At 47.5% G+C, this 15,783-nt stretch overlaps 1 protein-coding gene across 10 annotated transcripts in view; it reads left to right on the top strand.

The window, feature by feature from the left end:
• RIN2 (Ras and Rab interactor 2) overlaps window positions 1-15,783 on the top strand; it is a 207,329-nt gene that overhangs the window by 171,686 nt on the left and 19,860 nt on the right. For 9 of the 10 annotated variants that reach the window (XM_079783496.1, XM_079783501.1, XM_079783495.1 and 6 more), the window contains 3 exons: window positions 669-741; window positions 6,121-6,212; window positions 9,089-10,240. In XM_079783496.1, coding sequence (XP_079639622.1) covers window positions 669-741; window positions 6,121-6,212; window positions 9,089-10,240 — 1,317 coding nt within the window. The remainder of the gene's footprint in view (window positions 1-668; window positions 742-6,120; window positions 6,213-9,088; window positions 10,241-15,783) is intronic. The other variant, XM_079783504.1, reaches the window with a different exon arrangement.

The raw sequence follows: 15,783 nt of genomic DNA, 5'->3' as shown, positions 1-15,783 counted from the left end.
AGGAATCTTGTGCACTTGGTGGTGGTGGTGGTGGGTGGGGGCGCTCTGTGTAAATGGGTTTTAGAATTTTTCACTCTGAATTTGAACAAAAGCTGACTCCTGGAGATCTTGTGTTGTTCTCCAAGCTTTGTGCTCCCTCTGCCTTGTGTCTTTACCAGAGGTGGCCTGTGTTGGCAAAGAGGAATGTGACCCAGGAGGCCCACCTCAGGAGGGTCAAGGGCAGTGAGGGCCTTGGTATTCCCCAAGCCTGTCATATGCTGATGGCCTCTCTCTCCAGCCAGACTGGCCCCTTGACCCTGCCCAACTTTGTGTTCTGAACTTTAAAACAAAGAGAGAGAGAGAGAGAGAGAGAGAGAGAGAGAGAGAGAGAGAGAGAGAGAGAGAGAGGTGCAATTGGAGCGTGTGCTGGTCTGTTTACCAGGATTGGAGCCTGTGCTCCGAGTGAGTCGGGGGCTGCGTTTCCAGGCCGTCCACTCCGCACTGGCCTGTTTCCGGCTGGCGTGCACCCTCCTCACAGCTGGTTCTGATAAGCCGCACAGTAGTTGTTTGAGAGCTCTGGGCGCTGGGATGGTCCCGTACACGAAGCAGGCAGCAGTGCAGGGGCGGCCTTTCTTTCCCAGAGCATGCTCAGGGACACTCAGCTGGTTTCCCAAATCTCTCTTTTCCAGCCTTTTCCCTGGAAGGCTCAGGAATCAGCTTTGCGGATTTATTCCGGCTCATTGCTTTCTACTGCATCAGCAGGTAAGGCCTCTTCGCTTATAATTTTCAACACCTGCTGGGTATGCAATATAATTGGCCCGAGTTTCTTGATTCAAACAGGGCAGAGGGATCTGTCAGGCTTACACCTATTAGATGTCACTGGAAGGATTAGCCACTGGAACAAAATGGTCACCAAGCCCACTGTGCCAGGCCTAAGACCCAAATGATGGCTCTGGCTCCCCCAGATGTGAAATCTCACTCATTAGTATGATTATGTTCCCAAGCCGCTCCCATGGCTCCTTTTACGGAGACCCATCAAGCAGGGGAAACACACTCATGCATATACACGCACATGCACACATACACATACATGCACACACAGAGAGAAAGGGACCAGTGATGCAAACCAGTCACATTGAAAGGTCCTTGATGACTTTTCTGAAAACTGTTCAAGGAGTGCAGTTCATTCTAAAAACGTGGGTTCCTTAAACCAGCCTACACACTGTGCATCACCATCCTTCAGGGCCACTGGGTGCTCACGTCCTTTTCCTTATTAAAGCGACGTTCTCAGTCGACATGAAGTTAAGCCAAACACCACAAGGTTAACAAGTGTCAGGAGGGTGGGAGTTGTGCAAGACCTTTTTTTCTTTACTTTCTAGCCATAACAGCTTTTCAAATCAAGTGCTTTTCCAGCGATACAGAACCCTAGCTTTTTATCTGCAGAGACTATTGCCCCTGTGAGCTCAGTTGGCCTCCTGTGCTTTCCTGTGTCTGTTGCAGCTGGAAGAGTGGTGATGGGCATGCATTACTTACTCATGGTTGTTTTCAAAGATCACTCTCGCAGCCTCTCTGAGGCCGAGAAGCTTACTTAGGATTGGCTTATTTTATGTGAATTTAAGGGTCAGGCTATTTCTAGGAGACTGAGTTAGATGTTCCTTGTACCTGTTGGACTAGGCCTTTCAGGGGCAGGTACTAAGCTCTTTGCTCCTGGAGGTCACCAGGCCAGGAGAAGCCACACAATCGATGGCCTGAGGATGGGGAGACCATTTTGGAGGGGGACCCAGTGCTGCTTTCCAGCAGGGAGAAACAAGGGGCTTCACCTAGAATTGGACCAGAGCCCTGTGAGTGTCCCCCAGGGGACAAAACCTGCCAAGGTGTGGGCAGGAGCCTCCACCGTCCCTAGGGGACCACACCTGGTCTGGCTGGAGGCGGACCAGGCCCTGGGAGTGATTTTCAACACTAACAGCCTGGTTAGAGGTGAAGTTGGCCAGTAGCTAATCTTCATAGTTTGCTTGTTGGTGACTGTGCTATTGTTGTGAAAGATTGTTCCACCTATAAACCAGCATTGGGCAGCAGCACACGAAAGATACCATCTCTCCCCTCAGTGTGCATAATAGACTAGAATCTCTGCTGTTCAGGGCTGTTCCATGATTGAAGGAGAACATGAAAGCCTTTTATACACTACAAGGCACGATGGGAATGAATATAATAAGGTGCTTACAGAAACATCCCAGCGTTGACATTTTGTGACGAGGGAGACCTGCGATTCACTTTCTTATTTATTTCAAGGTGCAAAGGTTCTTGATGTTTTTGTTTCTCCTTTTCATCACGTTACTCATTTACTTACATCTGTGTTCTTAATTGGTTTGATCCAGTCTTACCAACATATTTTTGAAATGTCCTAGTTGGTTGTTAGTACCTGAATATATTCAGGTAGAGAAGGTGGCTGGACTGTCAGCTCTGGCATTCAAACAGAGCAAAAATGCACTAGACGAGAGAATTCACAGATCAGTAAGCATGTGATTTGCCACACCGGGAGGGCACATGGAAAAGTATGGCTGAGCATACAAATAGCGTGGCCAGTGGTGCCTAGTAGCTCTCTGTCGGTTGGTGTCATCAGTGTAGTGTAGAGCACTGCCTGGCAAACTTGTGCCAGAACCACCAGGAATCTTTTTAGAATGGAGTCTCCGACTGCGGGGGTCTGCGGCAGCGCCTGAGAGTCTATTTCCAACAAGCGCCCAGGGGATGAGGCCCATGCTGCTGGTCCGAACCTGCACTTTGAGTAGCAAGGGGTTAGAGGAAATAATTATCATGATTAATTGTTAAATATCATTGTCATTTCAGGGGCTTTCCGTATCTGTGCTAGGTACCATTCACACATTAGCTCTAATCCTCATTGTAACCCTGAAATTGGGATCATGAAGACTGTGTGGGTTGGCGAGTGTGAGAGACTTGCCCACATTCCATTAACCAGGAGCAAATAATGGATTTGAACTCAGTCCTGCCTTGATATCAAACCCCATATTTTCCCACTAGCCAGCCCAGATCCACAGACTTGGGGTCCAACACTTTGTCCCACATCAGCTCTGTGAGTGGGTGTAGGGACCTATTCATCTACGTTATCCTGTGTTCCTGACCTGTGGAATGAGGGACATGTAACTTTCCTCCCAGGGTGTGTATGGGCCCCACATGAGGTAAGGTGCTTGGTGCAATGCAATAGTAGGTGGTCAATGAAGTTCGTTTTCTCCCCTTTAGAAATACGACATGTATAGAGCAAAGTTAAGATAAAAAGAAAACCTTGGGTGAAATGTTTATATCTAAGATGGCTTTATTTTGTCTGTTATGCAAGTTTTAGAATCAGGGCCCCTTTACTTAGCAGTGTGTAGGTGAGAAGGAAGTGCCCGTGTTTGTGTGTGTGTGTGTGTGTGTGTGTGTGTGTGTGTGAGAGAGAGAGAGAGAGAGAGAGAGAGAGAGAGAGAGAGAGAGAACACCTGTGAGCATGTGCTTGTGTGCTTGGAGGAGATGCTGTGCTGGGCCTGGCTGGCACAGTGGGAGAGGACTCATGTACAACATCTAATTTTCTAGTAGATCAAAGCCTAAAACCACCCATTAGCAAATGGCAGGTGTTGTTTCCTGTCTCTGTGTCATTAAGAAAAAAACAAAACAGTCATGTGATATTTAAGCTCAAGGTACTGCATTGGGCAAGGTAAAAGCTTAAAATAAACGTAGGTTGATTGTGTTGTATGTGGCTTTTCTCCCCCAAATTGCCTAATGAAAGTAGATATTAAGTTGGTAGAGCCATAAAAACATATATTCGCATGGTACTTAGGCGTTACAACGTCCTGGTTCCCACTGATCTTCAGGTAAGATTATAATCAGGGTCATTGTGTCTCCTGGGGCCAGGCAGCAGCTATTACAGATGCTGCCATCCCCTGAGGCTCCACCTGCTTCCTCTGGAACAGATGCAAGGTGACAAGTAGAAGGAGGTGCTCACAGCATCTGGGGGCAGGTGAAAGGGTCTTCTGGAAGCAGGAGGTGACCCAGGCTAGACACCCCAGGAAACCGGAGCCTCCTGACTGCCAACTTGTAGCATTAAAAAAAAATCTTTATTGTTGAAAGTATTACATATGTTCCCTTTTTCCCCCATTGACCTCTTCTAGCCTGCCCCCGACTCCTAACATTTTTATTGGCAGTGTGTTAGAACCCTCGTGACACTAGACATTTATTTATGTTTGGTTCTTTTCATTGACCTTTCTTATTTTTTATTCATTGTCAGCAGCTTCAAGGGTTCCAAAATTCTCAGTCATCCGGATTTAGTCCGATGCAGCCAAGAATGTTGCCTAACCTTATAGTAAACAACCAGTTTTTTGGTATAGTTATTCTCTTCAATGGGAATTTTCAGGGCATCTTATTTATGTCTAGTTCAAAACCAACTAGACAAAACACAAGCAGAAGCTCCAAGTTTTGTCCCTCACTCCACCCCAGCCATGATGGCCCCGGGCTGTTCTTCACACATGCCACATCCTCTCCCACCCTAGGGCCTTTGCACCTGCTGCTCCCTCTGCCTGGAAAATTCTTTTCCTCACGTTTATTCCCTGGCCACCTTTAGATCTTCAATCAAATGCTATCTGCTCCTGGGGCCATCCCTGGCCAACTCTCACACGTGAACACTCTTCATTATGCCCCTTTTGCACTTTATTTTTATCTAGGGACACATCCCCTTCTCATAGATTCTATCAGTTGCATGATTGTTTATTGCCTGTTGGTGTCCACTTAAATGAAGCTCCGTGCAGGTGGGGACTTTTGTCTGTTTTTTTTCCCACCACCTGGAACAGGGTCTGGCACATCATAGATGACTATAAACGTTTGTTGAATTAATGAATTCATTATAAAACCAATACCACCACTAAAAAAAAATAACACCATTGTATTGAACATTCATCCATTCATTTATTCAAAACACACTTTCTCCCTGTCTGTTATAGGTGAGGCATTGTGCTGAGCCCTGTGAAGAACTCGCCAATGCTTAGAGTATGGCCCTACCCCTTATACACTGAGTGGCCAGATTATTAGGATCTCTAAATGCATAATAATCTGGCCACTCGGTGTATATCCTATATAATAAAAGGCTAGTATGCAAATTGTCCCCTCAACCAGGAGTTCAACCAGCAGGCAGGCCAGCCAACCTCCCATGTCCCCTCCCCCTGCCAGGCTGGCCGGACACCACCCATGCATGAATTCACTGGACCTCTAATACACACACACACACACACACACACACACACACACACACACACACTGAGTGGCCAGATTATTATGTGTTCAGAAATCATAATAATCTGGCCACTCAGTGTATATGAAAATGAACATATGTTTATTAAGCCTGCCTTTACCCTTTCTGAGAAAGCAAGAGGTTGTGGTCCATGCGTTTACTAGGGGCAGAGCTGTGCCCTGAACATGGAAGCACCCTGGTGCCAGCTCAGCATTTTCTTGTTGGGCCTGTGAGTCTGTGTTGCTGCAGTGCAGTGTTTGTCGGTCTACACATGGCGCCCGTATGCTGCTTGGTGGCTGGGATGTTGCATGAGGTCCTGTAGATTTGTCTTCCTACTCCAAGTGTGATCACAGGACAGCAGCATGGCCTTGGACTTTGGCAGAAATGCCGAATCTCCAACCTCACCCAGACCTTCTGAGTCCGAGTATGCAGTATAACAAGATGCCCGGGGTTCATGTGCACTACCCTAAAACACAGAGGAACTCTTATGTCAATATTCATTGAGAATCTGCCACATGCAAGGCAATGGGACAATAAATGTTGGTTTCAAATTGCACCTTCCTGCCCTGGGAGTTGGGATCCAACATTCAGAGCATCTAGTAAATTAGTAATAATGTTTTATGTCTATGATAGATCCACCGACCTATTCAACAGTTCCGATATTAACCCTAGGTACATTGCAACTAACCAGGAAGAAATTCTGGTCCTGAGTGTGTTAACACAGGCAGAAGTTTTCCGGTTGTGCATGATTTGATGTCTACTTAGGACACTTAAAATAGTTTAAGCTAAAATATGTCTAGGATGGAAACAAAAGTAAGAGATAGAAACATGACATGTAATTACAAATATTCTCTTTCCTGAAAAATTAGGGACGTTCTGCCGTTTACCTTGAAGTTGCCTTATGCCATCTCAACAGCCAAGACTGAGTCTCAGCTTGAAGAACTAGCCCAGCTGGGACTAAGTAAGTGGGGGCCCCTGCCCAGGTCTCTTGAAATAACTCCATGGAGCAGAGTCAATGTGGGGCTGACTGATGATACATCAAAGCGTAATCCCGATCTCCATGGCAAAACTTCAGGTCCAAAAGGTTGCTGAATCACCTCTTCTGAGAGTCTTTTCCTAAGTCAGATGTTGCACCAATCCGCAGAGGCCCGAGCTGAGTTTGTCTGGGCAACAGCCTCCATGGCCCCACAGCGTCTTTGCGTTTGAGCTATCCTAAATGTCCTGATGTAACGCACACTTCCGCAGTGTGTCATTTCTCTCCTCTCTGGGGCATCTTGCTGGGGAAAGGCAGCGCCTGACAGAAAGGGAAACCCAGTGTGGTGCCTCTCACATGCCAGGGTTTGATTCTAGAGGAACCACAGGCATCGACGGCACTCCTGACAGCACAGGCGTCTAGAGTAACATCTGTGGCGCTTCTTCTCTTGTTCAGTTCCGGTCCTGGTGTTCTGGGCCACGTCCCTTACGCCGCCAGGCATCCTTGCTCTGGCCGGCACTTGCTCCTCCTCCGGCCTCTTGGATGCCTGTAAACCCAACACCATGCTGCTAGACAGTGGTTGACAGTGGATCAGGACATACAGTTCACCCAGTTTCACTTCTTTGACCCACTGTCCTGGGGATTTCATGTGGGCTTAACTTTTACAAAACATTTTCCCTCCTAGATGAGAAGGGAAATTTCTCTTAAGATTGTAGGACTTCAGTCTGCAGATAAACAACCAGGCATAGTCTTTGAATGGAACTTTGCACCTCTGAAGGGCAAGTGCTGGGATTCCTAAGGCCTAAGAAACGATATTTGACCCAGCAAATAAAAATGTATGTGTTGGCCCCTTGGCATATTTTTCTATTAATATAAACTTGTTTTGAAGCCGATGTCATTGCCAAGGGAGCCTGCATCATGAGTAGAGAAGCCGGAGGTAGATTCAGATTCTGTTCTGCAACCCGGATTGCTCCAAAAGAAGTGCCCAACGTGTCTGAAGCCTGGCCCTGGGCAGTTGGGTAGTAGGATTGGAAAACAGAATCCTGCTAAAATACCAGGGCTGTATAAATGTCCCCGTGGAAAAGCTATGCCATCGCCTACAAACTGAGTTTTACACACCTTTAGCGTTTTAAACAGTTCCTGAATTTAAGTTAATACCACCAGCTAGACTGTAGGCCCCCTGAAGACATGCATCAGGGCTCAGTTTTCTCTTGTGGTGTCTGTCCCCATAACTCCTGGCTCAGGGTTCAGCGTGTAGTGTATGCTTTGTGCTGACGCAGAAGGACTGAGGCGTCATGGACAGTAGCAGTGCCCTGCAAAGAAAAAGGCAAGCATGGCTTGTGTTAGCCCTGGCTGGCAGTCGGAGCAGTTCCACCAAGACCCACACTGGCCAATAGAAACACATGGAAGGCCAGCCAGTGTGTAATTTTTAATTTCCTAGTAGCCACATTAAAGAAAATTTAAAGGACATAGGTGAAATTCATTTTTATAACTTATTTGATGAAAGATATCTGAAACGTTATTTCAACATATAGTCAATATTAAAGCATTAGTGAAATATTTGACATTCTTCTTTTCATACTAAGTATGTATTTTCTCCTTCCAGCATATCTCTGTTTAGGCACTAAATTTTCAACAGAAATACATGATGTGTATGTAGATTTCATTAAATTTATGGTGGAAAAAGTAGATTCACATACCCAAATTCCAAGCCTACTTAACAGTTTTCCAGGTACTGAATTGAGCTTTAAGTAACATTAAATAAAAGTGAAAGCTGAGTTTCTCTGTGGCAGGAGCTGGATTTCAATAGATAACTGATGTTGGCTATCGTGTTGGACAGCACAGAACGAAAGGGAAGGGAAGGAAGGATGCGAGAAAGCAGGTGACACAAGCCCCCATATCGGGCATGTGTCCATCACAGACAAGGCAGGACACGTGCTCCCAATATCAGTCTCTCCCCACACCCTATGACCAGCCATTCTGGGCCCACAAGAAAGAAACACATTTTCAGCAAACACAGCAAGGCAAAGCTAGAGAGAGAGAATGACCTATTCCAGATGGAAATGACAACAGACAGCACTGCCTCCCTCGATTGGCATGGAAAACGGAGACCCACCTGGAAAAGGGGGCTCTGGCAGTGTTACTTGCAATAGGCAACGTGTACTGCTCCAAAGAGTGTTGAATATGTATAGCTCTGGTGAGGAGGTTATAGGATTTGGGGCGGATGGGCAGCAAACCACAAAGATAAATAGTTGAACTTGGACTTAACATTTGCATAAGTTTGCTGTCCTCGTTTTTTGCTGATGGGACCCATGAGTATATTTTTCTTCCTTTTGGGGTTTTAATGCTGAACACGTAAAACCCCAAGTGGATTGTGTAACATCCCTCAGGCCCAGCTGCCGCTCCTGCCCATTAAAGAGGAACTGCAGGTCCTCTGTGGAGGGCATCCCAGGAGAAGGGGGTTGGGGAGGGTGCTGTGGGCTTGGTTTTTGTAAAGTCGGGGAGCCCCATGGCCTTTTCCAAGCTTATACTGTAAAAAACAAACACTGTATCGGGTTCTTTTTTCCTCACCTGTGAGAAGGCTGGGCTGGCTTTGTATGTTGGCCAAACCATTTCTCAAGGGCTTTGAAGGTGAAAATCCCTGGCGCCTGCCTGAGCCCACAGCTGGGCCTGCAGCATTTCTACCCTCCCGGTAAGGGAATGCAGGTAAAGCACACAAAACAGAAACAAAACAAAACAAAACAAAAAAACAAATAAAGTGCTTCCCCTTCCATTGTCATGAAAATGTGCTTTTTTTTATTTGTGAAGGAATGACCCCAGTGTACTGTATTTACATTCTTGTGTTCACTGATAATGACTTTCAGATTTTTGGAGCTCTCCAGCTGACAACAAACCCCCAAACCCTCCACCTCCCCATAGGCCTCCCTCCTCAGACGGTGTTTGCCCTGCCTCCCGTCAGCTCTGCCTTATAAATGGAGTGCATTCTATAAAAACCAGGACGCCTTCAGAGCTGGAGTGCAGCCAGACCAACGGAGCCCTGTGTTTTATTAATCCTCTTTTCTTGAAAGTGCACAGCCAGGACCTCAGTGGAGGCCTGAAGCGGCCCTGCACAAGGACTCCCAACGCGAATGGCACCGAGAGGCCTCGGTCCCCCCCACCCAGGCCCCCACCACCCGCTATTAATAGTCTGCACACAAGCCCTCAGCTGTCCAGGACCGAAACCCGGGCGAGCATGCCAGAAACAGTCAACCATAACAAACATGGGAACGTAGCTCTGCTTGGAACGAAACCAACCCCCATCCCTCCACCCCGGCTGAAGAAGCAGGCTTCTTTTCTGCAGGCGGGAGGCGGCGCAAAGACCTTGACCGGCAGCCAGCCTGGCGGGGACCAGAATCGGGAGCTGCCGCCGGAGCAGGAGCCCAGCGCAGCTGGCAGCCCAGGTGGCGCCCCGCCTGCCGAGGCCCCGGGGGATTGCACAAGGGCCCAGCCCGCCTGCTCTGAATCACGGCCCCCGTGGCATGGAGGCAGACAGAGGCTCAGCGACATGAGCATTTCCACTTCCTCCTCCGACTCGCTCGAGTTCGACCGCAGCATGCCCCTGTTTGGCTACGAGGCGGACACCAACAGCAGCCTGGAGGAGGACTACGAAGAGGAGAGTGATCAGGAGACCATGGCCCCCCCTATCAAGTCCAAAAAGAAGAGGAACAGCTCCTTCGTGCTGCCCAAGCTCTTCAAGTCCCAGCTCCGCAAGATGAGCGGGGTGTTCAGCTCCTTCATGACCCCCGAGAAGCGCATGGTCCGCAGGATCTCCGAGCTGTCCCGGGACAAGTGCACCTACTTCGGCTGCCTGGTGCAGGACTACGTGAGCTTCCTGCAGGAGAACAAGGAGTGCCATGTGTCCAGCACAGACTTGCTGCAGACCATCCGGCAGTTCATGACCCAGGTGAAGAACTACCTGTCTCAGAGCTCGGAGCTGGACCCCCCCATTGAGTCGCTGATCCCCGAAGACCAAATAGGTAAGTACCCACTTTGCCTTTATGTATAGGCACATCTATGATACAGTAACCTCCTAGGACAGTGCATTCTGTGTTCGCCCGAAGGGAGACTTCTCTGGGAGTTCAAAACATCAGCATACTCTGCCTCGCCCCAATTTGAATGCAAACTTAGCTTCTTAAAGTAGACCTCACAGGGCTGCTGCCAGTCAGGCTGGAAGAGTGGGAGCCGCTGATGGGAACGGCAGAATGGTTCTGCTCGGGGATCAAGTTGGCTTTCTGAGCGTCGGGTGGCCGTCTGATTTTGTGCAGTGTGTGTGACCCGACTGCTGAGGGTTTTCTGAAAGTGGCTCTCTGCAGGCTGTGCACGCACAGAAAGTTGTTTGCTGTCTTCAGGGGCAGGGGCAGTGGGTGTTCGGTTTTGCTTTGTTTGGGAAGGACTTTTTATTGAGGTGTCACTTACATTCAGAAAAGCGCGGATCTGATAGGGTGCAGCCAGCTCAGCAAGTGAAACATGACCAGCGTCCAGAAGACCCCTCTCACCCTGGTCCCAAAAAGGGTAACCAGCCCGCTGGCTTCTGAGCTTACAGAATTCAGTAACAAGCACCGTTTTGGAGAAAGGGGAAAAAAGTTTATTTTGTGTTCCTTTAAAAAATAAGTCACAGTTTGGAGGTCACATGAAAGGTGTTTTCTCCGAAGTCAAGGGGAAATACTTTCTTTATAACCTCATTGAAGGGCTAAATTGGTAGTTACTTTGGCCAAGGAAAATTTGAACTTGGCAGGCAGTCTTTTTTTCCAGGGTGAGTGTTGAAGGCTTTTTTTTTTTTTTTTTTTTAATTTCAGAAGGTTGACTCTAAAAGACTAATTTCAGAAACCTCATTCACTGGGCAGCAACAGCCAAAATAGCTCTCAAACTCTTCCAGGCAGCTCATAAAGCTAAACATAAGTTTCTTCTTTCTGATTGGGGCTGTTTGTCAAAAGTAGTACACAGTATATGGTAAGGAGTAGCGCGCTCTCTCTCTCTCTCTCTCTCTCTCTCTCTCTCTCTCTCCCCCCCCCCCCCCCCCCCCCTTTGAGTGAGTTTCAGCAGTTCTTTGATTTTCTCACAACAGAATCAAAGCCTTGTTTGTTTTTCTGTGGGTGGAGCCTGGGTCCATGAGGCGTGGTTAGAGCTGAAGACAGAGAGGATGGGAGGAATGTGCCCTAGTGTTGTGTCTCAGAATTGGAAAAGGCTTCAAGGAGAATCAAAATAACCACACAGACCACCTCTTTCTCCCATCCCACTGGACCCTGCTTCTCAGGGGAGACCAGCTCAGACGTAATAGTATAATAAGGACCCAGAACCGACACAAAAAGCTTGCTCTGAGGCGGCCCACGGGGAGAGCAAGGCAGGCGCTGATGTCAGCCCTGAGGTATGTGGCCGGCATCACCACACCAACCAGCCCACAGAGACAGGCTCCAAGGGGACCAGGGCCTTCCCTCCCTTCCCTGCTGATAGTGTAAGTACCAGCCCGAGTGCTGGTCGCAAGAAGCTCTTCTTCCAGCTTGTTTTTGTTCTTTTAATCCTCACCTGAGGATATGTGCATGTGTTTTCAAATTGATTTTTTAGAGAGAGAGGAAGGGAGAGAAAGAGAGAGCAACATCGATGTGAGAGAGAAACATCGATCGGTTGCCTCCTGCGTGCACCTTGACTGGGGATGGAACCCGAAGCCTAGGGATGTGACCTGAGGGGAAATGGCACCTGCATGCTTTCGGTGTACTTGCTCTTGGAGTGCACGACCCCATTTTCTCCAAAAAATAAATATACACTTTGCTACTTCAGAAATATGCAGCATTTAATTTAAAATCTAAGGTCCTACACAAGAAGGGAAGCTGACATCTGTGGAGCCCCTAACTTGAGCCGGGTGGCCTAATCAGATGATCTCAGTGAGTCCTGGCATCTCCCGGGAAGCAGGCATGGGCATCATCCCCGTGGAGGAGAGAAAGTCGGGGCTTTCCCAGATGGAGTCCTTTGTCCCGAGGCCACACCAGCTAGTAACCTGGGCAGGTGTAGCATTGAACTTCCTTATCAGATTCAAATCCCAGGTTTTTCTAACTTACTCCCTTGCTGCCGCCTACATTCATATTTTCTCATCAGAACTTAAGGGGAATTGAAAAAAATGTAAAGTACATTGTACACCTAAAACTAATACATTGTCATATGTCAATTACATCTCAATTAAGAATTAATTTAAGAAAAAACATTTACATTCAGAAAGAAATTAAGGGAATTGGAATAGAAGCTGACCCTTTGTTGAGGCAGCTCAGACTAAAGCCTTGTGGAGATGTGGGTGTAACCAGCTTAAGCTTTGCTATGATTTTTTTTTTAATTGGTTTATTTGTTTTGGTTTTTAAAGGTTTTGCATTCTGGGTTGCAGGCTTGATCCCCAGCAGGAAGCGTGCAGGAGGCAGTCAATCAATGATTCTCTCTCATCATTGATGTTTCTATCTCTCTCTCCCTCTCCCTTCCTCTCTGAAATCTATAAAAATATATTTTAAAAAAATAAAGCTTTTGCATTAAAACAGGTACTTCACACCTGCTGCCTCCCCAGGAATCATCATTCTGCTTTGGAAGTGCAGTGACTGTGCTGGGCTTTTGAAGTTAAGAGGGAGGTGTACCAAGCAGAGGTTAACCCAAAAAAACTGATTACTGGCCCAACTGGAGGGGAAGAGGTGACCTAATTATTAGAAAGCCAGTCCCCTTACATGCACTAGCTACTTTATTAGGACTGACAAGAAAATGGACTTAGTCTAGTTGTCTATTTTGATATATTTATAAATGAAGGGCTCTCTAGTTTTACTACAGGCTTGTTAATAAATTGACTCCTTTGAGCCTAATAACCAAGTCAAGGTTGGCACATTTGTTCAAGTATTGTTTGTGGTTTGCATATTTATGAATGGAGGCCAAGATACATAAAGTGACATGCAGAGGGTTATACTACTGGTAAGTAGGGGCTCCTGGGTTCAAACCAGGTCTTCTGTCTCTGTTGTCTGCTCACTCTCACCACACCTCACTTCCTGGGTGGAAGTAGTCACTTTGAATAGACTCAGCTGGATTGCCATCCCTAGAATCCCAAGCCTCAAATTTGTTCTGAACAGGTGTCTGCTAATGCTTGTAAGGCTTTTCAGGAATGCCAGTTATGCCCTGGCCGGTGTGGCTCAGTTGGTTGGTGTGGCTCAGAGTGTCATTCCTTGCACAGGAAGGTTGCTGTTTCAATTTCTGGTCAGGGGACATACCTTGGTTAGTGGTTCAATTCCTGGTAGGGGCACATGCAGGAGGTAGTCAGTCAATGTTTCTCTCATATATTGATGTCTCTCTCTCTCTCTTTCTTTCTCTCTCTCTCTCTCTCCCCCTCCCCTCTCTCTTTCTTGTGGGGCATCATCTATATATATAAAAGGCTAATATGCAAAGTGTCCCTGCGGGAGTTCAACCGGGAGACCAGGAGTTCTATCGCTCTCTATGACGTGCGCTGACCACCAGGGGGTGGCGCAGAATGAAGGAAGACCCCAGCTGGCATCCTGAAGGCCCCAATCGGCCCTGATCACTGGCCAGGCCTAGGGACGCTACCCGTGATGAATTTCGTGCACCGGGCCTTTAGTTTGTTATATAATTTCTACTTTAGGGCATCAAAATTGGGTTAATTGTATTATCACAACTAAAAGAAGGTGGTTTGTAAACCTGGAGTTAAGAGTCTCTGCCCAGGAGCCCCTGATTCCATGGTATTCTCTACAAGGGAACTGTTAGCCCAGTAACTCAGAGAGCCCTTGCTAACCAGGTGGGGTTACAGAGTAACATCACAAAATGAGGCACATGGAGACATCTGTGCGAGAGTGTTTTCTGACTACAGAAGCTTCCATCTCAAGAGAGAGAAGTACCTCCTAGGCAGGAAACACCACCATTACCTGGAATTGATATAGGAATTGAGAGCACGAGCCACTTGAAATGCTGCATCGATTGAAATGGAAGCATGACCGTCTTTCAGGCTTTGAAGTACTCTACTCCGGCCAAAAGGATAGCTCAGATTGGCTGTCTTGGTGAGGGGAGCACTGCATGGAGGAGTCCTCACTGTCCAGGGGTCTCACCCATCGCCTTGCCTCACTCCTCCAGGCTCTCAACAGGGACCAAGTCCTGCAGGCACAGCCCCCGCCCTCTCGCCTCAGGCACAATGTCCACTGCGGAGGTTGTCGCTAATTGTCCAAGCCAGGGGCTTCTTTCAAAAGCCAACATTCACAGCCCGCCTCCTGTCCAGTTAAAGAGCATGTATCACATGCATAGTGTGTTTTTAGTAGAACCAAGTAAAAGCCCCCATAATCCCCTCACCCATGTGTGGTTCCTGAGGGTTTTTGAAGCACTTTTATGCATAGAATCCACTTAAATCTCCTTAATGCCTTGGGAGGCCCCACTTATTACCCTCATTTTTATAGCCTTAGCGAGCACAAGCCAGCATGCACGTAAGACTGAAATCAGCTCTTGTGGCCGGCTCTCCTGTATCTCAGGTGGGAGCTCCCTGCCTTTCTCATCTGTTGTGTGCGGACAGAGGACACAACTGTGCAGGTGAAGTCACACCGTAGCAGGCCACCTGACCCACATGACTTCACATGGGTGTTGTTACCCTGGATCACCAGCCCAAGGTGGAGTCTGCCGGGTTTCTGCTCTGTAAAATTAATGTCCTCTGTGTCCATACTCTACTCTTCAGAAGCAAACTACTAAGTCCTGCCCACACTCCAGGGATAAAGGTAGAACTAAGCCCCACCTCCTGAGGCCAGAGGATTGACATAAATTATTTGGAATTTTTCTGTAAGGAGGATTGATCTCCTCTCTCCTGCCTTTGTTTTTACTGGCCTGTTACTAGAAGACACTGAGATTAGTCTGATGGATTTCATACATAAAATATTACATGAATATAGCCTATACTCCCCCCCCCCATAATGGGTTGTTTATTGTTTGCTTTTGTTTTTCTCCCCCTTCCCCTTTTATTGAATTTATTGGGATGACACTGGTCAACAAAACCATACAGGTCTCTGGCACACAACTCCACACACACCATGTGCACACTGTGTTGCGTGTTCACCATCCCAAGTCAAGCTTCTGTCCATCACTGTTTATTCTCCCTATACCCTCCTTCACCTCCCCCAGCCCCGCCCCCTGAAAATTACCACACTGTTGTCCATGTCCATGAGTTTTTCCCCTATTTTCTTCTTTTTTGCTCAATCCCTCCACCACCCCAATCTCCCAACCCTCCCCCCACCCCAACTGTCAGCCTGCTCTCTGAGTCTATGAGTCTGTCTCTCTTTTGCTTGTTTTTCATAATGCCCTTCCTTGAAGCCCACCAACACAAACAATAATGCAAGCAAATCACCACTTAGTACTGGTCATTTTATTTTGGCACCATCTCTGCTGGGCTGGTAGGATCTTTTATCATTTGTTATTAATGGGCCAAAGTATGCATTGCTGACAGTTCTTAAAGCAAAGCCAGGTACGGGGCATCCCTGCAGGCTGCCCCATAACACCTGGGCCATAGCTGCAT

The sequence above is a fragment of the Cnephaeus nilssonii genome (assembly GCF_951640355.1).
Source record: "Cnephaeus nilssonii genome assembly, chromosome: 11".
Lineage (NCBI taxonomy): Eukaryota > Metazoa > Chordata > Mammalia > Chiroptera > Vespertilionidae > Cnephaeus > Cnephaeus nilssonii.
The sequence above is the reverse complement of the archived record's forward strand: the minus strand, read 5'-3'. Positions and strand labels throughout refer to the sequence as shown.